Here is a 24,240-nt window from a genome sequence, read left to right on the forward strand (position 1 = left end):
AACTTATATTTTTAAAATATTAATCTTATTAACTGTGTCTTATCTTAGTTAATTTTAAAAATAGTATGGTGTATGTAGACTATTTCAAAAAAAAATTGCGTGATCTTTTTTTCTTTAATGGACTACGAGGCCTGAACTGCTTGAAACTTTTTGAATTTATAAAATCAGATCATGTTTTTTTTAAATTCCTTTCTAGCGCATGCGCAGCATAAAAGAACTACTTGAAATACTCACATCTTGCGCGGTTTTTCGCAATTTTTTTTAATACATTTGTAATTAATTTTAAATTTCAACAAAAAGTTTGTTTAATTCCATTGAATAGTTTTAAAGTTATAACAAAAAACCATAAAACAAATAATTAGCTTTTTTTTAATAAAAAAACAATCATATCTCGAGCAATATTTACGCTAGGTTTACGAAATGTTATGCAGTTACTAAAACAACAACTTAAGTAATTGGTACAAGTTCCAAGCTTATTGCTTGATTTTCTGGCATCTGGCATAGGGTGTTAAAAAACTTGTAATTTTTCATTACTTATTATAGGTTTCTAAAACCTCTGAAAGGTATAAATTTTATTTTTAATTAATTTAAAATTATATCTATTTTTTTCTTTTTCTCGAAATTTTCATTTTGGACGCGAGTACTAACACTTGATTTCATGTCAAGAGGTACAAAAACTGAAACATTTTAATTAAACAATGATTTGATGCTGTTAAAAGTTAATATTTGTATCGAAACGTTTTAAAATATAAACAGTTCAATTTCACATTTAACAAGAAATTTAAACATTTTAACAACAAATTTAAACATTTAGTAATTTTAACAGTTATATGATAGAAAGTTATATTTATAAATTTTTAACAAATAAAATTAAATCTTAACAAAATGTGCTGAAAAGAGTAACGAGAATTTTAAAAACAAAATCTTTTTTTTAATCTATTTTTAGGAAGAAACAAAACTAAAACGATTCAGATAGATGTATAGGACTTGTTAAACGAAGTGATAGTGTAATGAACCATCAAGTAATTAACAAAAAATTGCTGTTTTATGCTCTACACCCGTTTTCTTTTCTGATACAAGAACAAGCTATCTTGTTCTTCAATTCCCCATGAAAATAATAGAGGTACTTTTCATGTTTCAGGATTTTTTTTCACCAAATTTTGAAAAAATATATCCATCTTGATTGCTAAAAACACTATATTGACAACACGTGGTGGTATAATCTTTAGGGGCTGCTAAAGAGATGTTTCATTCGCCAAATGCTTGGCGATGGACATTTGTTAAAATTCAAGAGTCCCCACTTCAAAGATCTATTCATAACAATGCATTTTCCCCTTTGACACATTGATGGATCATATCTATTGTTATGACCCTCTACCCCACCTTCAGGTTGGAAAATCCTAGGATGGACAGAGCACAGCCCGGTACAATGAGGGGCTCCTTTGGAGAAACGTGCACCTGCGACTTCTCACCCCTAATTAGTTTAAAATCCGGTTCTTTTTGAAACACCTATCTTCGGTATGATTACGTTTTTTGCAATAATTACACATTAATGTTTTACAATCTCTTCGTAAATACCTATCACCACATCTAAAACATTCTTTAATTTGTGTACGGTTGTGGCTTCGTTCGTTATTTCTCCTTTCGCGTCGGTCGTCAATATGACGGGTTCGGTTATCACTTGTGTCCTCTCGCAGTTGGCATTCTCTTAATTTTTCTTTTAAATCATCAATTTGCCTTTGAAGCTCTATTATTTCGCCCTGTTCCTGAGGTCTCAATGCATTGACGATATCTACTGGGCGAGCGATCGCCAAAGTTTCCTCGAAGTTCATAGCGTGTTGCTTAAATTCTGCGAATGTATTTATTCCAGACGAAACAATACCTCTTAATATTTCGCCTTTTATACCCTGCTTTGCTGTTGACAATAGGTGTTGCAAACGGTAGTCTTCAAAACCAGCTGGTCCTTCTGTAACGCAATTATAAGACAATCCCTCTTATCGAGAAAAGAAATTGTCGAGCGGACTCATTTGGAAGCTGATATGCTGAAGTAAGCCTAGTAATTGACGTGGCTATCGATGTAGTAGTTTGAAAACGTGTACGCAAACCCTCTGCGACTTTTGAATAATTTTGATTTCTTCTCAAATCCCTTTGTGAATTGTAAATCTCCAACGCCTCACCCGTTAATTTCAATTTTGACGCCAATAGTTAGTCTCTATCCTGCCATGCGCAATAATCTGCAATTTCATCAATTTTATCAAGAAAAGGACCGATGGGTCCTGAGCCGCTGAAATTTGGGATAACTTGGAGATATTCAGCTAAAGTATTGGTAGCTAACAAAATTTGGGGTGGGACTGGTTCTGCCATTATGTTCGCAAAATCAAAACTCTAGATAAATACAAAAGCAACAATAAATTTCTACCAACATAAGTGCCTAATTCATTCAAAAAAAATAAATAATAATCTATCACTAATTAATGAACTCACTGAAGGGTTAATCAATTTAATTCAAATTGATAATAAAAATTATCAAAATAGTCTTTATCATTTCCCTAACTATTTAATTTACTAATAATTCAAATTTATCTAACGGTGTACGTATACATCAAAATTATTTAGCTTAATTATTTACTTAGGAAAATTTAGTAATTTATTGCAAACGTTAACAGTTAAAAAAATTTTTTTTCATGTAAACACATTAATTGAGCGGGGTTGTAAACCAATCTATCAAATAATAATTTTTCCCCCAAAATATATAAACATAATCAATAATATTATACAAAAATATTAACATAAACTGAGAGAGAGAGAACAATTTGGGAATATAAGCAGATGTATAAACCCGACAAAGCATACGCGAGCTTGCACTGATCCAACAAATTAAAGTATTAAAATTATTTATTTTAAACTGCAACTCTATTCATATTGAAAACTAAATATTTAGTTAATTCATTTAGATATTTTTTAAAGAAAATGTTTGCACTAGCCACGTGCTCATGTTAATAACGACGCCGAAAAATTTTACGATAATCGTAATCATAAATCATCTTTAAGTTTTAATAACTACCTAAATAATTATAAACATAAATTAGCAACTAAAACATTTAAATTCTTATTCTAAAATAAAAATCTAATCTCATTATACATTTAAATCTGATCGCGTGTGAGTAAGTATTGCGTTGGTCGCGGCACCAAATATGTTGTATAGGTAAACTAATTAGTGGTTAGTACAATTTGAATTAATATCTAAAAATAGAAATTTAGATTATTGAATAATAAAAAAAATGCGTTGTGTTACTTAAAATTTAAGATACAACATATGGAAAAAGTTACTAAGGAATTATTCGAAAACATGTACCATACGGTACCAACGATAACCCTAACAAAATCTTGGAACATCGTGGCTAAAAAAGATGAACTATAGTAGAAACATTAATAATAAGATAAAGCAAAATAATTGAGATTAAGATGGATTTAAATTTTAAACATAATTAAATTTATTTCTTCTAGAGTAAAATAAGTTGGAACATTTGGATCAGGCAGCTTAACATTTCAGATATAACACACATAATCATTAAAATTAATCAATCATTAAAAGAAATTGGGCTTAGATAAAAAAAAAAATATATTCTAATTTAAAAAGAGAGGAAAAATTAAGTTTTTAAAATAAGACTTATCGATTCGTTGACGCGCTTCGGTTCCATCCCCGGGGAGGCTCAAGCCAAAAGAAATGGCTAAAATAGACAGCAACCTACAATTGAAAGAAAAATCATTAGAATGAAAAAAATGGCGATCCACAGTGTCGACGCTACCACTTAGCTCCTGCTTCTGCTTTCTCATTCTTTGGTCTTCAGTGCCATTAATTCCAAAATCTATATGCGATACTATTGAAATGGATTTTGATTGGTTCCTTCCTCCACGACGTATCTAGGTACGTGAGATCGGTAAACCGTGGTGGTGCCATCTATCGAATTAAGCTAACTAGTAACGGTTATTAAGAAGTGAATAATTGTTTTTTAAAAAAAACTGACCTAATTAATTATATTAAAATTATAAAATATATTAGAAAAAAAAATATATAAAACTCTAAATGCCCATAGATAAAAAAAAGAAAAAAGAAGCTCAACATAATAATTATGTAAACAATTAGTTAAAAGCTATCACAACTACCTTCAATCCAACAGCTGTAGAAAATTTCCAAAATTTTTGAACATTTTAAAAATGCCTGTTTTTAGCTTTATTCTTTATGAAGCATAAAGCTTCAGATAACATATAAGAAACAATAGTTGCAATTAAAATATTGACAATATTGAACAATATTGAAAAAAAAGCTAGGGACTAAAAATTCTAGGCATTATAAAAAATGAAGAAGAAAGGACATTTACTTTCATACATAAATTTCTTTAACCTTACTATAAAATAAAAATTTAGCATATAATAAACAGAATCCGCATTCTAAAAGTACTTAAATAATTTTAAACAATAATATAAAAGGAAAATTGTTATACAGGTACAAATAGATTAAAATTAAGAATTTTATTATTGAAAATGAAATGGGGAAAAAAACACACAAGGTAGTATAAAATCTGAAATTTATTATTTTTTTAACATTTTCTAGAGGGTTTTTAGTATAGAAATCATTTAAATTTGTTTTCCTTTTATGAACAAGTTTACTAATATTAACCGATTCAATTTCATGTTCTCCCTCTTTTACTCGCAATATTTCAGCAGCTTCCGATAATCCCTGAACAATTCTTATTTGAACACTATGATTATTTTTAATGGCATCTTTCAAACCTTCATTTCCTTCTTGAAGTAAAGAGTCTGCAGACAACTGCATCTCTTGATGTTTCTCCATTAAAACTTGAGCCTTTTTATCAAAACTTTTAATCCCTTCTTTTTTTCTCTTACCTAAACCTTTTTCTGTTCTTCTAAATATGCAAAATGCGAATTACAGGCACTATGCGATTTACAGGTGTATACGAATTACAGGTTATGATTAAAAGTTTTTTTGTAATTGGTACTGCAGAAACATTTTTAAATTTCTGGATACCATCTTTTAAAATATGCCTATATTTTCCATTTTCTCAGACATTGATGCTTTCTCTTGAGAAAGTACCCTGGAAAATATAGAGAAACATCGCTATTGCCGTGAGATAAGCCAGACAAGCTTTAACAAAAAGTCCGAGAGTAGGATATTTAACTTATCCTGTTGAATTTGTTTCATAGATGATCTGTTTTTAATTCACTCAGTTGAGACTGCAAAATTAGCCATTCATCTCTGATTTGTAGATCTTCAATACCAAGAAAGGTAAGACACTTGGCAATTTAACATGCGTAATCCAAGCTTTTTGGTTTGGCGATTTCATCTGGTTGGAAACATTTTAAATAAAATAAAAATTTTCCGGAATCCAATCGAAATCCATAATCGAAAACAACACGATAATGTTTTTGCATATAAATGAATTTTTTAATATAATTCTGGTGAGTGAAAAAAAACTTTCAAAAATTTCTGCAGAAAGAAAAATTAATTTTTTTTTTACTTTTTAAAGGGAAAATCCTTCTGCAAAAACTCTGTAACGTTCTGCGACTATGTCGCCGTGATTCTGCTCAGGATTATTAATATTATCTAGAGTTCAACTTTGGTTTCAATATTTTCCTGAAACAATAATCAAAATCAGAAGGAAAAACACGTGAAAGCTGTGCAAATTATTTTTCTCCTCCACTCCAGTGAAACATGAATTGGCAAGCAGACACAGAAGCTGACGTAGTAAAAAGAATTCATGTTCTATCGCGTTCTGCTATTCACACCCCATTCAAAATGAATGAATTGAAAAACAAGTACAGTTGCAATACTTGACCTTGAGCCATTATTCCGTTTTCTTGGCTGTCACTATGCTTTTTAAAGAAGGAATAGCAGAGATGAGATGATTTACAAAAAGAAAAATAGGAAATAACAGGAAGGGGGAAAAAGGAAGAATGCTGAAATAATAGAAGAAGTAGGGAAAATAGGAGGTCTGCGGTCCGTGCAAACTTCAATATTCCAAATCGAACCGAAATTGTTGTTAACTGATGGACCCTTATTCTTTCTCACTGCGCATGAAAACAGGGACCCAGGCTGCAAAAAGATATGATCTAATATTAGAAAGATGCAATATAATACTGCCGTGCTAGAAAACGCAAGCCTCTTGAATCCTATCTTCTAATATTAGAACTAATATTATATAACATTAAATAATGTTCAATCTAACATTCGATTTTTTTAAAATTATCATCTATTTCATTACGATTGGTCCAGCACCACTTTTTTATGAAAGGGCATCCTATATTATTCATAAATAATCATTTATTTATGAAAGAAAACTATAAGTAAAATATTACTTAAAATATCATTTTTAGCCAATGCAATTTTATGCCAGAAAGCGCAAGATAATGTTAATGGTAGTTTGCGAACGAGTGAATTCAAAAAACTTTTATATAAACTTATATATATATATAAACTTATATATATATATATATATATATATATATATATATATATATATATATATATATATATACAGTCGAACCCCGCTATAGTGAACCTGGGATATAGTGAACACTCGGATGTAGTGAACTTTTTTAGCGGTCCCGTCCGTATTCCTATTTAAATAATGTTATTTTTAACGCTTATAGTGAACAGCTTAGAACTTGGAAACTCGGTTATAGTGGACTCAAATTTCATTTCTTTAAATATCTTTTTCAGTCCTCCATCTTTAAACTTGTAGGTGTTGGGACTGAAAATGAATGCATTCCTATAAAATGTGTCATATTACTCTCCTTTATGCTTATCACTTTTAACTATACTGTAATAAATGTCAAACAGATCATTTATCTTATACTCCCCCCTCCCTGACAAGCCTCGCTATATCTCTTTTCCCCAAGCTTGCTCTACAACTAGTTAACTTGGCCACCTGCTGAATTTTTGGAATTTTCTTATCTGTTCAAACCATATTCTTTACAAATCACCCCTTAACAATCAAGAAGGGCAACAATTTAACTCATTCTACAGCTGCTCTCTTCATATTCTTACATTATCTATTTCAGACAAGATTTTTATTTCAAAAGCAGTGAAAATAGCAAATTCTCTAAAGAGAAGCGTTTTCGATAGAGGACAAAGTTAAAATTGTAAAGCGTATTGATGATGGAACCAATCAATTGGCACTGTGTAAGGAATTTTCCTAGTCAAAATCTACAGTTTCAAACATTTGGAAAAATCGAAGTACAATTCTTGCGGCATACGACAAAAACATGGTTTCATCGAAAAAACTGCGTGGAGCTGAAAGAGAAAACGTAGAAGATGCTTTGTTAAGATGGTTCGAAATCTTGTTCAAAATGTTAAAATCTTGCATTCTTTGCACATTGTAAATAAGAAAATTGATGAACTCAATTTAAAATCAAATTGTGTTCAATCAAAAATCACAAATTTTTTTCATAAAAAGTGAAAATAAAACTAATATTTAGCGACGTAATTACTTTTTCCATCAATTTTTGCTTAATTATCTGTTAATTACTTAATAATTTTTTAAATAACTTATGCAAAATTGCAAAGCCAATTTTCAATCATTCAACTGTCTTATGCAAAAAATATTCTTCAAAAAATTTGGATATAGTGAACCATCGGTTATAGTGGACACATTACTGAGTCCGCAGACGGTTCACTATAGCGGGGTTCGACTGTATATATATATATATATATATATATATATATATATATATATATATATATATATATATATATATAATCTTCTACTTTTAGCGCAGTTAAAACCAATAGAATGTTTAAAGTTTAATACGAACAATATTGTTAGCATATTAAAATTTCATGCTTAAAATATTGTACTGCAATGAATTCAACATTTTTATTTAAATTTCTTGAATGTAGACTGATCTGTATGTTTTTGATGCATCATTATTTGTATTAGTTGGTAAATGGTTAAAAATAAACAATAATATGGTTTATTCAAAATGGTGATGATGAATGTAGAGCTTTGATTAAATTATTTTTTCAAAGTAAATTCCTATTAGAATTAATCCTAATGCCGTAAAAATTAGTTAACCAATAAAAAAAAATTTTGTTTGACAAAATTTAGGTATGCTTACAGATTTTTAAAGAACGTTAAGTCAAAATATTTGGGGGAAGGGGCGAACTATATTTTATATTTACAACTTTGAAATATGTGAATTGTTAGAGAATTCTCCCTTTACGTGATTTTTCAAACCCTGAATTGATGATTTTGAATTCTCATAGTACCCTTTTACAATGATATTCTTTTACATTAATCGAATTTTAAAATGAGCAATTCCTTATTTAACACTTTTCGCCAATTTTTTTTGTTGGCTTGTCACATAGCGAGTATTTATTTTCAGGTCTAGTAAAAGGGATTAAAGAGTTACGCAGTTTGAATTTTTAAAAAAAAAAAAATGCTTGGGAGTGTTTATGAGCAAACCTCTTTTTGTTAATCTCCCTTCCACTATGTTACTTTCCCCGTTACTTTATGTGTGACTCTACCGAGATTTTTTTGACACAAGTATCGATACCGGAATATACTCAGCATTTTCAAATAAACTAATTTAAGTTTCAAATAAATAACATTGTTTAATAATTTTAAATTTGGTTTTATCATTGTAAAATTGATTTTCTTTTACAATTTCTGAGAAAGAAGATTTCAAGAAGATTTACTATGAAAAAGTTGTTTGTTTTCGAAAGAAACTTCTTCTCTGAGCCGATTCAATATTTTAGAAAAACAGTTGGATGAAGGGAAATTGCACACTATGATGGATAGTTCTCAGTTCCATCCTTACAACGAATGAAGCAACCAGTGTAGTTATTCAGCAAGGACCGCTATAAATCTGCTGTGGCGAAAATCCTCATGTGACTTTTCGTACACACATTATAAATTGTTGCTGAACATTTTCATAAAAACATTTTAAGACTGCTTGGAAATATATTTTCAAGTAAATAAAGACTTGCAAATGTCATGAAAAAAAAGTTATTTTTATTTAAAAACAATTATGTATTTTTAATTTGTGTTTTACAAAAAGGTTATCGACGTCAATTTTAAACAATGAAGGTAATGTATTGCATTTATAATTGGTTGAAGTTTATTTTATAGTATGTTTTGTTTTTCAATAAAATTATTATGCTGGGAAATAATTATGTTTATCTTAGATCTTTTTCCCTTCATTACTGTAGTGTGTAATTTATTCTACGCCTTTGTAATAAATCTTCAACACTTAAAAAAATTTGGATTTGTCAGGTCTGATATATGTATTGATAAAATTTTATAAAATGTAACGTTAGCAAATCTTTAAGAGTGCTTAAGTGTCATGAAAACAGTTCAATGTATTTAAAATTTGGTTATTTTAATCAGTCAGCATGATACCGGAAACCATTTTCTTTTAAAGCTGATTTAAGTCTCTCAAAATTTTAAGTATTTTTATTATCAACATTGTTTTCATTATTTTAATTTCAGAAATTTTCACATGATTATTCATTTGAAATTTGAGACGAAAAGTTTGCTTTTTTATTTTTATCATGTTTAAAATAATATAATTGTACAAAAATTTGAATCTTAAAAATTTCTTTGACTTCAAGCTGAATAACATTTAAATGTAGAAAATTTTCACGTAATTATTCATTTGAAACAAAAAGCTTGCTTTTTTATTTTTATCATGTTTAAAATAATATAATCGTAAAAAATTTCTTTGACTTTAAGCTGAATAATACATTTTAATAAAAATTCCCAATCAATGTAGGAAAGAATAATGCTTAAACTTTCATCTGTAAGGTTTGTATATACTTTGTGAAAACACGTTGTGCGATTGCATCTTTTTTTTTTTTAAAAAAAAAGTCCCATTTAAGACATTTACATATAATGATATGTTTGTTTTATTATGGTATTAATGCCTAATCTCTTATCAGAAAAATACAAATAATCGAATTGATTGCTTTTGTACAAAAATTTTATGATTGCAACATTCTCAAAAAGTAACTGATAAAAGTAAAACTTTTATAATTAATAGTAAAGGCAGCTTATGGTAAAAAAAAAAGATGTTATGTTTTTTCGTCTATTCTTGTGTACAATTAAATATTAGTGCAAATTTAATTTTGATATAATTCAAAATTTACTACTTTTTTTGGTTTCGATATTTGTATGTTACCTTAATTTTTTGGCTAGAATTGTTAGTTAATGCATAGTACTTTAAACTATTCATGAAATCGTAAAAATTTCTGATGCGAAACCGTAAAAATTTCATTGCAAAAAATAATTGGCAAAACTTTTAATTAAGATTCTTAAAGGCTTTCCTGGTTGCACTCCCAGAAAATATTTCTACGGGTGCCTTTGAGTTTTGCTTCAAGTGTTTTGTTAAGTAAAATTTCAGATTCTGAAAGGATTAAGTTATGTAAGTATTTTCCCGTTTACTTTCAGTGAAAAATTTATGCAAGTAAGTAATTTGAATATTTTTAAATTTTCTTTATTGTCTTGATTATTACAAAAGTTAATTTAAAATTTCAAAATATTTTATTTTAGTATTTTTGGAAGTTATAAAGGTAAATTTCAACTCAAATCAGATGTAAATTTAATTTTATTTATGTAGTGTGGTTTTTTATAATATTATTTCAGAATATATATAATGAATGATAATTGGGAAATTACAAAAGGCTCATGTTACAACTTTTATAAAGCATGTTTTGCAAATCTTACAAAACTAACTAAATTCCGATTTTGATAAAGTAGGCTCATTTCCAAAAAAAAAAAAAAAAAAAAAAACAATATATATATATATATATATATATATATATATATATATATATATATATATATATATATATATATATATATATATATATATATATATATATATATATATATATATATATATATATCATTGTATGAAGAAAAAAATAGCAATAAAAGTTGTAATATAGTATTTCTTAAATAAATTTATAATATTTAAAAAATATCAGCTGAACATAAAATATACTTTGGAGTAAAAGGAGGAAAATGGATGGTAGCAGAATTCGCTAATATAATTTTATTTACTGTTTCTGTATTACTAAGTAAATAATGCATGGAATGACATTGTAAAACTAATGTTTTATGTTTTACTGTTTCACAGCAATACAGAAAAATAATCAAAATTATATCGCCGAACTATTCTACTACCGTCCAAATCATCCTCTTGCTTACTCCAAAAAAAGCAAAACAAGATAATATCAGAAATCTAATATTGTATAGCAAAACTAATGCGAAATAATTTTACGGCGGACGCTAGATAATATTAGTTTGCATAGAATCGAATATTTCATAATGCAGAACAAACAGCGACCTCTTGTATCTTTCCAATATTAGAAATTGTGCAGGTTAATATTAGATTTTATCGGATTTGAATGATTCTCAAAACGAATATATGGGTGATTCGTTTGAAACATGACAATTGGACCAAAACATTTGTTCAAATTTAAAGTCTTCAATATAATCTAAAACTTTTTTTTGTACGCTTATTTAGTTACACTTATTAATATCTTACAGATAGCAGTGTAGTTTATGGACATTTGCTCGAGGGAAAAATAAAATAGAAATTTACCAAATCTTGAATGCTAGGAAAATGACATATTAGCCTAGAAGTTTAAAAAACAGTTATTTTAAGTTAATAGTAAGTAACTCAACTTAAGCCTTTATGTTAGATGGACCATAAATTCTTTAAATTAATTATTTTTATCCTCAGTAGAAATAATCAAAAAAAAATTTGTTGCTGATATGTACAGAATAAAATTAGTAATAATAAAAATAAGTAATAATCAATCATTAAATAAATAAATAACTTTGATTACATCCAAGCATATTACAATCATACATAAATTTGGCACAGTCAAACCCCGCTACAGTGAGCACGGTTTATAGTGAACTCCCGGATATAGTGAACGAAATGTTCGGTCCCGTGCCTTGCTATACTCGGATAATGTTATTTTTTGTGGATATAGTGAACTAAAAAAGTGAGGAAGTTGGATATAGTGAACTTTTTTCTGTCTTCGACTGATTTTTAAAAATTTTTTTTTTTAATAATTTTGAAATTTCTACTTTAAATTAAATACATATACCAATTTTCAAAACCATCTATAGAGGGGAATGTAGCGATAAGCATTTTTTCTTGTTTGCTTCTTTTATCTCACTTTCCCATCCCTAAACAAACCAAGCAGATGTTTCCAATCCAGGCAGACAATGCACCTGTAAGGTGTCACCGGGATCAATATGTATTTTTTTCAGAAGGAATGAGTAATTATTCATTATTGGTCAAACAGTTGGACACTAATATGAGTTGATAAGGCCATCATTTCAACTCTTTTTTGCTTTCAGTTCAGTTAAAATAAATCTTGCAAACAAGTGTCTCAAATTTAACTATGTCCAGCAGTAAACGTAAAACGTTCTCCATTGATGATAAAATGGGTACAATCAGATAAATTTAAAGTGGATGCAATCAAGCTGATATTTGCAGGGAATATAAACTTTCCAAATCTGCAGTTTGTAACATATGGAAAAAAAAGGCAATTAATGATTTCTGCTCATGAAAAAAATTTAGATGGTGGAAAAAAGTTGAGAAAAGCAGATCACAAGGATAATGAAAAAACATTGCTGAAGTGGTTCACCAATCGAAGAAGCCGCAATCTTCCAGTATCTGGCAAATGTCGATGAATTTGCTAAGCGATTTTATGAAACTACTTTTATGTGCTCGAATGGCAGGTTAGACAGGTTTAAAAAGCGGAATAACAGAAATTCAGGAAAAATTATCTGAGAGTCGGGAAGTGTTTCCATATCTGATGGTGAGGATTGCTCATCAGCTGAAGATTACAAATTTTTTTGTACGCAAGACGAAGAGTAATGAAAAATAACAAATTTTTTGCCGCTACATGATATTTTACAGCCATTTATTTGAATAATGTGTAATAAAAGGGAGGAGTTAAGGAACCATTAGTTAAATTGACTGCATAACGGATATAGTGAACTCCCGGTTATAGTGAACCAAAACTTCGGTCCCTTGAAGGTTCACTATAGCGGGGTTTGACTGTATTAGGTTAATATTTGCCTTCCCTCCTTACAGTATTAGAAGTTAAAAAAATTTCTGGTAACACTTCAATGTCATGGCATTCATAAGCCAGGATAATGACAAATTCGTCACTTTATAGCATATAACTTTACTTTAGTTTAATATTTTGGCCTAAGACATTTATATTCTGCAGAAAACAACAGGATTTCTTAAAATAACTCAGAAAAATCCATGTAACATAATGTTATTAATAATTTCAAGAAGCCAGGAAAATGACAACACAAAAACCTAATCACCTTGAAAAAAATTTTTAAATAGATTTTAAACCAGAAAATTGGTTCTTTATTCATGCAACTAGACATGTTCAGATATATACAGTCAGTATCGGCTATATGGTCAGCTCATGGGACCAGAATATTATGACCATATATGCGATAACCAAATATATAGTATAGTTAATATGGCGTGAATATATTCTGGAATCAGAATGTATTTTTAAACAAATAATTCAACTTTCAAAAACGTTTAAAAATTAATTATTAAGGTGCATTGCATAATAAGAAAGAATGCAAAAATAATTTTTATACTTCTAGAAAAATTTAATTCTTTACCTTAGCATATGTACAGTCCGCAAAAAAAAAAAAAACGAATCACCCTGAATAACTTTCGTTCTAATGATCGGATTTTCACGAACTAAGTGTCAATCTTAATGGTTCCTGGGGATGACCTCAAATATGCTAATTAATTAGTGCTAACTATTAATTAAGTTACGAAATCAGACACAAAAACGTACTTTCTCTGAATAAACATGCATTTTTATAACAAATTTGGATTTCTTATCTTCAAAATATAGGGGGTAGCTGCAATCTGGGAAATGTGGTCCCCATAGTTTGGTCAGGAGAGCGATTCAAAGCTCGTACCCCTTAATGTTAATTTCGCTTTTTGCGTTTTCAGTCATATTTTCGAAACTAATGAAGCAATTCAAAAAAAAATTGCACCCACTAATAAAACTCATTTACCCAAAGATAATTTCATGCAAAAAATAATTTTTAACAATTATTTATTATTTTTTATTATTTAATTAAAGTGAGGATGAAAAAATATTGAATTATAAGGTATGAATTTTTTATACCATATTAATCTACATATTTTTCAATTGAAAAATCTAAAGTTTCAACTGTTTTTATTTATTAGAAGCTGAGAAAAATTAAAATTAATTATTTTTAAAAAAATTAATTTGGCGACCATAAAGAAATAACTAATTGGGGCGATTAATATTAAAATGTGATAAGCTTGGGAGGAACTTGACTTCGCGCGCGTAGCGTAAAATTTCATTCGTATTTTTTTCGCTAATAATCGTTTGCTAATTTTTTTATTTTTATTTCTTTCACACTATAAAATACGATGTTTCTTTTTTAGTCATTTAATAATTTATTTGCAATTTATTAAAGAATTATGAATAAAAAACACTTTATTCAACAAATGTCTAGTTTTAAAAAAGCGTGCTTCTGATAGAATACACCAGATTGTGCTTATTGTGATTATTTTTTATATTTTGTTTTTCAATAACTGATACAATTTCAATAATATACATACGTATGGATAGATTTGGAATAATATATTTATCAATTTCTTGAATATATATTTTATAAATATTAATAAAAATACGTAGTCAACATTTTTAAACATCTCTCACAACATCGCACATTTCTCAACATCTTATAGGGTAAACTAAACAATGAAGGAACACTTAAGCTTAGAGTGCCTTTAAAAAAAATTCATAAAAATTTCAAAATTTGTTATTTTAGCTAAATGATGGTGTCGACATATTTGTTATTAAATGCAAATTATGTAAAAAAAAGTTAGATAACTTACATAATATTGTTTTAAGCTTTTGGTGGTTTAAATAATAAGTAGTAAGATGACCAAGTGAAGGAACAGTTCTTACCAGTGAATAAACACTAAATTTTCCAGTGAATGAACACTTAATTTTGAGAATGTTTGATGCTCGTTAGGAATCCATAGGCCACACAAATGTCTAAAAACAAGATTTTTCTTGGAATTACGACATATAACCATAGTTAATGTGGAAAATATTACCTTTTTTTCAGTCATGGAATGGAAAGTAAAATATGTTTGAATACATAATTTAAAAAAAAAAATTTTCATTTTTTTCTCACAGTTTAATAGTCCGTTCTAAATTATGAATGTTTATCATTATGTAATCCGATGATGTTTTTATTATTATTATAATTCGATCATTTTTGTGTTTACTCTTTTCCCCATATTTTTTAAGCTTTTTTTTAAATCTTTTTAAGTTTTTTTTTTCGCTTCGTCATGAGTAATTTATTTCTTTTTCTTTTGACTTAACCTTCCTCTTTCTTCCAAATTTTTGGCCAATGTAAATGTATCTTCGAAATTTCTTTTGATTTTCCAGTTCCATTTCCAGAATTCCTCACTAGATAGTAAATGAGAAAAAGGAGTTTCGAAGTTTGAGTAAAACCCATCTCTCATTGACTTATATCTAGTAGTTACGTATGAAACCAATTGTTTTTGCAACTAACAATGCCTCAAGAGGACTTATCTCAAAATCAGTTTTCAAGATACTTTCATTATTAATGTTAGTTGTCTCAGCTTCAGAGCCAAAATTTGATTATACAATTGTTCTTTTTGAAATAAATTCTTCAATATTGAGAAAAGCACAGGCTATTGGATATTTGGGAGATTAAACTTTTCTGTCAATGTTCCTTTAAAAATTTGCAACATAACTTGTGAGATTTCCTTCTCAAGCTTCTGAAGAAATAGCGCATCGTTACTCTCGAAGCATGTGTTTTGTTGATAAGTTGTCTTACTCATTAACTCTTGGTGTCTGCTTTGCATGCATTTCTTACAGTCAACGTTTTCTACATCGAATGGAAAAATATCGCATTTCATAAAAGCATTTTAACTTCATCAGTTGATGCCTCAAATATTATTTAAAAATGGATGTAAAATTTTCTAGACATATTGTTTTACAATTCTTTTGTTTTCAAGATCTAACGAGAGATTTCCATGAATTAGGTAGAAAACTAAACCAGAAAATTTGTTTTGAGGAACAAAACTTGCTCTGTATCAAATTGATATAAGATTTATACCTATCCAGAAGAAGCAAAATATGGAATTTGATTGCATTTTTAATTAGCCATGGGTAGAAACATTTGCAATACATTTGAAAAATGTTGCTGCGGTCATCGTTTCACTTCATGAATAGCTTTTTCCAATGAAATATGTAGCAGAGACTGATTCTGTAATATCTCAACGAATTCTTCTGTAAGGAAAAACTACCAATGGAGGTACTTCTTCTTTCCTGAGTACTTTAGAATATAAATCCTTATAATTTTTAAGGCCGAAGATTTTTCCCGTTTAAGGGCAGTATTCAACCCTTGTTTCATTCGCATTGTAACTGCAATCACTTTATAAAAGGATGCCAGGGCTACTTCCCTCCCAAAGATTCTTCTGAAGTTCTTAAAACCAGTATTTCGAATATTATTCTCCAAGGGAAGTTTTGCCTTTTGAAATTATCTTCGCATTGCACTGAGTTATCGGTGAATGTCGCCTTAAAAAAAACTTCATCCATTTTTCACCTAGATAATTGTCTTTAAATGGATTTTTCCTACCAGTTCCCGTTAGGACATTAAAGACGGCAATAAGATAATAATTTAGCTAATTATTGGCACAAAATCCTGCAAAGAAATTTTCCATTCAAGCTGTTATTATTATATTTAGTTGTTATATTTAGTTAATAAACATAGTTTATTAAGGTGTCTAAGGTATGATGTAATAACTAATCACTGCATTTATAAAGATAAATAATAAATTAATTATTATTATAATTCCTTAAATAAATTTAGTAATTAAATTTGCATATTTAAATGAAATTATTATAGGAACTATTCATACAACATTTAACTGAATTTTGGGAGTCCTCTATGTCGCTGAACTAGTAATTATCCATGTAAAATCATATTTCACACATACTATTCATTCACTGGGAAATATATTCTCAGTGAGTGAAGGAACATGGCTGTTCCTTCACTGGTTAGAAGTTGTTTTTTTATTTATTTTTAACATAATTTTGATTTATAATATGACAAAAGGTACAAGAAAATTAAAATTTTCTTTTATTTTCATTAATTTGAAAAAATCCCAGTAAAGGAACACTTGTTTATTCTTTGATTTTTCATCGTTCGGTAATCCAGTTAATAAACACTCCCTAATCTCAGTACTTGCTTATGTTATGATGCTTAAAATAAATAAAACGTAACTTCAATGACCATATTTTGAATTCTTTTTTTCACAATGAGAAAAAAAAAGCATTATTATATGCAATTAATTGTAGTTTAAACGGATAACAACAAACACTGACCTTATAATTTTGTCAAAGAAACAAGGCGTTGAACAGATACTAACAAATTCAAAACTTTTTCCAGAGAAGACTCAAAGACCAGGTAACTAAATGCATTGTTAGATGACTTCCTATTGTTAGGTAGTAAGCTACTGTTACCAATCAATCCAAATTAAAACGTTTAAAATCTTATTTCTAAGAAATATCTATGAAATGCTCCTTCATTTGTTGGTTTACTCTATATCATCCTTATCTTAAAAGAAATTTCCGGAAGTGTATCGCAGAACTATTTTACCAACTATTTAATTAAATTTTAACATTTTAAAAATCTTATTCTTTACCATTTTACGTTTATTATTTCTTCATTAATATACTGTAAAGTCTGAAAATATTAAAAAGATAATTGGTTGGCAAAAGCATAAATTAAATAAATAAACACATAAAGAGATAAATTTAAAAAAATAAAAAACAGACGATATAATTAGAACACCAAAAGAAAGTTGTTGATTATTTTTAAGATTAGTTTTATTGTGGAATTTGAGTTTCCGTATATCCCGTTACGGGGTTTTCTAGTTGTTTATGATCCTTTCACTATCCCGTTACGGGTACTGTATATTTGTTACTGTTTGTGTTGTTTGTTAATAAAAGTTTTTTATAATAAAAAAACTGAACAGTTCTTGATATAGCTTATGATACGTTACAGCTATATTAAATTGGTGGCAGCGTCGGGATTGACTTACCATTTGATTTAAAGGAATTGTGCTTCAAATATTATTCCTTATGGCTTTCTTGGGACGAGCAAAGAAGTGTGATTTGGTAGAATTATGTAAGGAATTGGGTGAAACTATTAGTGAAAATGTTACAGTATGTGAGTTGATAAATCTAATAAAAAAATCTGAAAATTACGAAGTGAATCTAGTTAAAGAAATATTAGAAGCAATTAAAGAAAATCGTATCGAAAAAGAAGAAAGAAAACGCCAAGAAGAAAAAGAAGAAAGAAAACGCCAAGAAGAAAAAGAAGAAAGAAAACGCCAAGAAGAAAAAGAAGAAAGAAAACGCCAAGAAGAAGAGGAAGAAAAACTACGCCAAGAACGGCAAAAACAAGAAGAACGCCGATTTGAACTCGAGAAATTAAGGCTTAGTGCCCAATTAAGTGGCCCTTCAAGTCAAAATATTGGTACTACTCTGCGGAATAAGTTGGATATTCATAAGTTAATGCAGAATTTTGATCCTAAGGAAGATGAAATCAGTCTTTATTTGGTAATTTTTGAGCGTCAAGCAAAACGAGCAGAAATACCAAAAGAAGAGTGGGTTACTCATTTATTATCTTTTCTTTCACCGGACATAACAAAATTAATAGCAAGAGAATCTGAAGAACAAACGTGCAACTATGATCACGTTAAGGAAATTTTAATGAAGAGGTTTAAACTAAGTCCAGAAAAATTTAGGATCAAATTTATTCAGCATCAAAAGAAGTTCGATAATAGTTGGAAAGATTTCGTTTTTGAATTAAGGAACTATTTAAACGAATGGGTTCAAGGATTGGAAGTAAAAGATTTTGAAATCTTGCTGGATCTAATGGTTACTGATCAAACTAAACGAAGAGTTCCCAATGAAGTGCGTGATCATTTTATAGACACTTGGTCAAAAATAACTTCATCTACAAAGCTGGCAGAAATACTTGACGTGTACGAGAATGTACGTGGAAGTCGCAAACGAATTGACTTGCAGGTAAATTCTGAAAATCGGAGATTCAATTGGCGAGAAGAAAATGCCACACGGAAAAATTCACAGGGAGCTACTTCAAAGAATAGCCGAAATGAAGAAAATAAAAGAAAATATGAGTACAAGCAAGAAAATTATGATCAATTTGATAGACGTACGCCTTTAAAATGTTACGAATGTGGATCTACTAATCACGACCTCAGTGCCCGAAGCTTAAGTACCAAAAGCCACCCGCTCAAGTTAATCGAATCGGAGTAGGACACGAAGAAGACAAATTACTAACTCCGTACACTCTTATGGCGAAAGTAAATGGAGTTAGGATGCCAGTTCTTCGAGATTCAGGTGCAACTATTGATATCATATGCAGAAAATATGTGACTCCAGATATGTTTACTGGCGAAACTGTGTGGGTACAACAACCATTAGATGAAGGCCCAACTTGTTTACCATTAGCAAAAGTTTCGTTATCTGGTCAGTTTGGAAACATTGTAACCAAAGCGGCTGTGGTTAGAAGTGAGTTGGATAAAGGTCGATATCTCCTTGGGAATAGAACAGCGGCTAGATTGCCAAATCTGCAAATGACGCCAATGCAAATTTCAGAGTTGAACGCAGTTAGTACCAGATCGCAAGCTCGTTTAAAAGCAGAAAATGAAGAATATGAGCAACAAAATTCGAACGATACCGAAAACTCTTCTGAACAAGATAATAAAAATCAAGAAATTATTTTAGATGAAAAAGATGACGAGCCAGTTTTAGAAACGGATGCCGTCAGTTCAGAAATGGAAGAGATATTACCAATTCTAAATGCCAACTCTGATGAACCTTCTTTAATACAGGTAGATCACGATGAATTCGTTAAAGCTCAACAGGAAAGTGCCGAGTTAAAATCAGTTTTTAAAACTGTGGTACTTTAAAAACATCGCTATCTGGTTGAAAGAAAACTTCTTTTTAAATGCCAAGAAGGACGATTAGGAGAAGAAAAAAAACTTTTAGTTATACCTGAGAAATTTAGAAGCCGAATTTTAAAGTTATGTCATGAAAGTACTTCCGGACACCTTGGCGTAACCAAATCCAAAGATAGATTGGCGCGATATTATTTTTGGCCAAAATGCTATAAAGAGATGGAAGAATTCGTACGAACCTGCGATAGTTGTCAAAAAGCGGGGAAACCAAATGATAAAAAAAAGGCTCCTTTAAAAATTGTACCGGTCATACAGGAAATATTCTCAAAACTAAACGTTGATGCAGTTGGTCCTCTTCCCACCACGCCAAGTGGAAAAAGATACTTGATTACAGCCATTTGTATGTCGTCAAAATATCCAGAAGCAATCCCAGTGAATGATATAGGATCTGTGTCGGTGACTAATGCCCGACTTAATATTTTTTGTAGAACTGGTTTCCCACGAGAAGTCCAATGCGATCAAGGAACTTCTTTTATGAGCATGCTAACAACTGAGTTTTTTGATCGATTTGGCATAAAGGTTCGGCATAGTTCCGTTCATCACCCACAGTCGAATCCCGTAGAAAGATTTCATAGAACTATCAAGCGGATCTTACGGGTACTTTGTTTGGAGTCTAGTTCTGACTGGGAGAAGTTTTTACCATTTGCCCTTTTGGCTTTGAGAACTATAACACATGAAAGTACAGGATTTTCGCCAGCAGAGTTAGTACACGGAAAAAATTTGCGTACTCCTGAAACTTTGTTGTATGAACAGTGGACCAAAAGAGAAATAGACGAATCTCCTGCGACGGAATACGTTTTTCACCTAATAAACTGTTTAAAAAGATGCCAAGAAATTGCAGTTAACAAGATGGAAGATGCAGCGTTAAAAAGGAAATCGTATTACGATAAAAATAGTATTAGGAGAGAGTTTAGTGCCGGAGATTTGGTTCTTGTTTTGGCTACATCTAGAGCTAATAAATTGTCTGCTCAATGGATTGGCCCGGGGAAGATAGAAAGCAAAATGTCTGAAACTAATTATTTAGTGAATATTCCAGGAAAAAGAGAGAGTTCACAGATTTATCACGTAAATATGCTTAAACCATATTATAAACGGCCTGCAATAATTAATTTTCTATCCTGTGCAGAAAACGATTCTTCATCTTTAGAACAAGATATTGACTTTCCACAAGTGTATATTTCACCAGATGAATTTGATGTATCCGAAATGATTAAAGACAGTCACCTAGATAATCGCCTTAACGGACATGAAATCAACCAATTGAGGAATATTTTAAGAAGATATTCGAAAAGTTTTTCAAATAACCCAGGAAAAACTAACTTAATTGAGCATGACATTCAACTTAGTACAAATAAGCCAATTATTTCCAAGCCTTACCGAACTTCACCCAGACAAACCGAAATTTTAAAAACTGAAGTACAGAAAATGTTGGACTTAAAAATTATTGATTTAGGTGAGAGTGATTATACTTCTCCAATGATCCTAGTAGAAGCACCAAATAAAGATCCAAGGCCCTGCATTGATTACCGTCGTCTCAACGAAATAACGGTAACACAATATTTCCCACTTCCGAACATAGAAGACCGAGTTGAAGAGGTAGCCAAGGCAAAATTTATCAGTCTTTTAGATTTCGCCAAGGGATATTGGCAAATTAAGCTTAGTCCAAACGCTCAAAAATTAGCTACTTTTGTTACCAGTTTCGGAACTTATAGGCCATTACGACTTCCATTTGGGTTGAAGAATGCCCCTTATTTTTTTAGCAAATTAATGGCACGACTACTAAAGGGTTTAGAAGAATTTGCAGTGCCATACCTTGATGATATAGCAATTTTCTCAGATACCTGGGATCTTCATTTAGAACATCTTAATTGTGTATTGCAGCGTATCAAAGAAGCAGAACTTACAATGAAACCTTCAAAATGCCGTTTTGCGCAAGATCATGTTCTTTATCTAGGACATATTGTCGGACAAGGCTATAGGAAACCCTCTGATATAAAAACACGAGCAGTTGCCGAATTTCCTGTACCTAAGACCAAAACTGAGATCAGAGCATTTTTGGGACTAGCGGGCTATTACAGTCGATATATACCAATGTTCTCTGTTCTGGTTACACCATTAACAGGTTAAACCTTTACACCGGGTTACACCTTTAAAAGGCAAAACAAAAAAGGGAGAAATTACCTGGACGATTGAATGCGAAGAAGCCTTTAAGAAACTGAAAGAAAAATTAACGAGCCAACCTATACTCTTCTCTCCCAACTATGAAAAGGAATTTATCTTGCAAACAGATGCTTCGGAAATGGGTATGGGTGTGATATTAACACAACTAGATAATGAAGGCCATGAACACCCCATAATATATCTGAGTAAAAAGTTTAATGAGTCCGAAAAAAAATATTGTACTACCGAAAAAGAATGCGCCAGTATAATTTTTGCCATCAAAAAATTACGACACTATTTAGATGGGCAAAAGTTTACTATTCAGACTGATCATCACCCGCTAACCTGGCTTAAAACAAATGCTAGTTCAAATGCCAGACTTATGCGTTGGGCTTTAGCATTACAACCGTTTAATTTTAAAATTGTGCATAGAGCTGGTACTAAGAACAAGAATGCAGATTGTCTCAGTAGAGTATCTTTAAGTTCTTGATTTGAATTAGACAAAAGTTAATTGATGGGGAGGAATATGTAAATAATGTTTGTTTTTCTTATTGATATTGATACAGATTAGTCTTATTTCCTTATTCATATGTATGATTTATTTATTTAAAAAAAAAATAACTCGTAAAGAAAGTAGTTGCTATTAAAGTTTGAATTAAAGCTCTAATTAAAGTGAAAATATAAAATAAAAATGTATTGAAGTTTTTGAAATTGAACCAGTTAAGTTTAACTTAAGAAAGTGTTTAAAAATGATTATATTGAAAATGAAATATAGGTGTTAAGCGAATTTGTTTGTAGAGAAAAGTGCTAGTGTTCTTAAATATGTTATTTTTTATGCATATAAATATTAACAAGATTGAGTAGAATCTAATTATGTGAAGCTTAAAAATGTTAAGTATATTGTTTGGATTAAAAAAAAAATAGTCATACCAAGATAAAAAAAATAAGCACTTTGAAAAAAAATCTGGTTAGCTTCAGTTTTAGATATTGTTGTACATATGTAAATAGTTATGTTAATTTGTATTTATTTTGTGTGAAGTTAAATTATAATATTTATTTACATTCTAATTTTATTTCGAATATTTTACTTTGATATCAAAATTGAGTTACAAGTGAATTGTCTATTAATGTCTACTGCAAGAGTCTAAAAATAATTTAGAAATTTTAAGTTTTAAAGTTAATTATTGTACATACATCACTTCTAATGTAAAAATTGTATCTTGCATTTAATTTGACAATTAGAAAATTTAAATTTAAAAGTTAAATGTTTTGATTATAACATAATGCATTGGTTTCAACCTAAAGTTTTAGAGGACACAAAAAAAGTTCATAATAAACTTTTCCCTTGTTTTCTATGGAAAAGTTCTTCCAAGGGGAGAGGAGTTGTAAAGTCTGAAAATATTAAAAAGATAATTGGTTGGCAAAAGCATAAATTAAATAAATAAACACATAAAGAGATAAATTTAAAAAAATAAAAAACAGACGATAAAATTAGAACACCAAAAGAAAGTTGTTGATTATTTTTAAGATTAGTTTTATTGTGGAATTTGAGTTTCCGTATATCCCGTTACGGGGTTTTCTAGTTGTTTATGATCCTTTCACTATCCCGTTACGGGTACTGTATATTTGTTACTGTTTGTGTTGTTTGTTAATAAAAGTTTTTTATAATAAAAAAACTGAACAGTTCTTGATATAGCTTATGATACGTTACAATACTAATAAATGTTTTAAGAACTTTAATTTAGATTTTCTTTAATTTAGGTTTCCTTTTTAAATTATACTCAAGTTGTTTTTTAAAGAATTATTGTCTGCTAGCTAAGAATAATACCTTGTTAAGAAATTAAAAACATTCAGCTGTTTAAAATTATTTAAGGCAAAACAGCTGATTATTTACTTAGCATACTATTTTTTTTTTTGAAAAAA

The 24,240-nt window shown here is 29.5% G+C and overlaps 1 protein-coding gene across 1 annotated transcript; it reads left to right on the plus strand.

The window, feature by feature from the left end:
• Positions 1 to 18,591: 18,591 nt before the first annotated feature.
• Positions 18,592 to 22,284, plus strand: LOC147811834 (uncharacterized). The gene is made up of 3 exons (XM_087162232.1): positions 18,592 to 19,201; positions 19,390 to 20,100; positions 20,224 to 22,284. Exons 1-3 carry the CDS (start codon positions 18,686 to 18,688, stop codon positions 22,282 to 22,284), a joined length of 3,288 nt encoding a protein of 1,095 aa, XP_087018358.1. The 5' UTR covers positions 18,592 to 18,685.
• Positions 22,285 to 24,240: the final 1,956 nt, after the last annotated feature.

This window comes from Parasteatoda tepidariorum, chromosome 4 (genome assembly GCF_982258835.1).
Source record: "Parasteatoda tepidariorum strain Cologne lab strain chromosome 4, Ptep-v5.0, whole genome shotgun sequence".
NCBI lineage: Eukaryota > Metazoa > Arthropoda > Arachnida > Araneae > Theridiidae > Parasteatoda > Parasteatoda tepidariorum.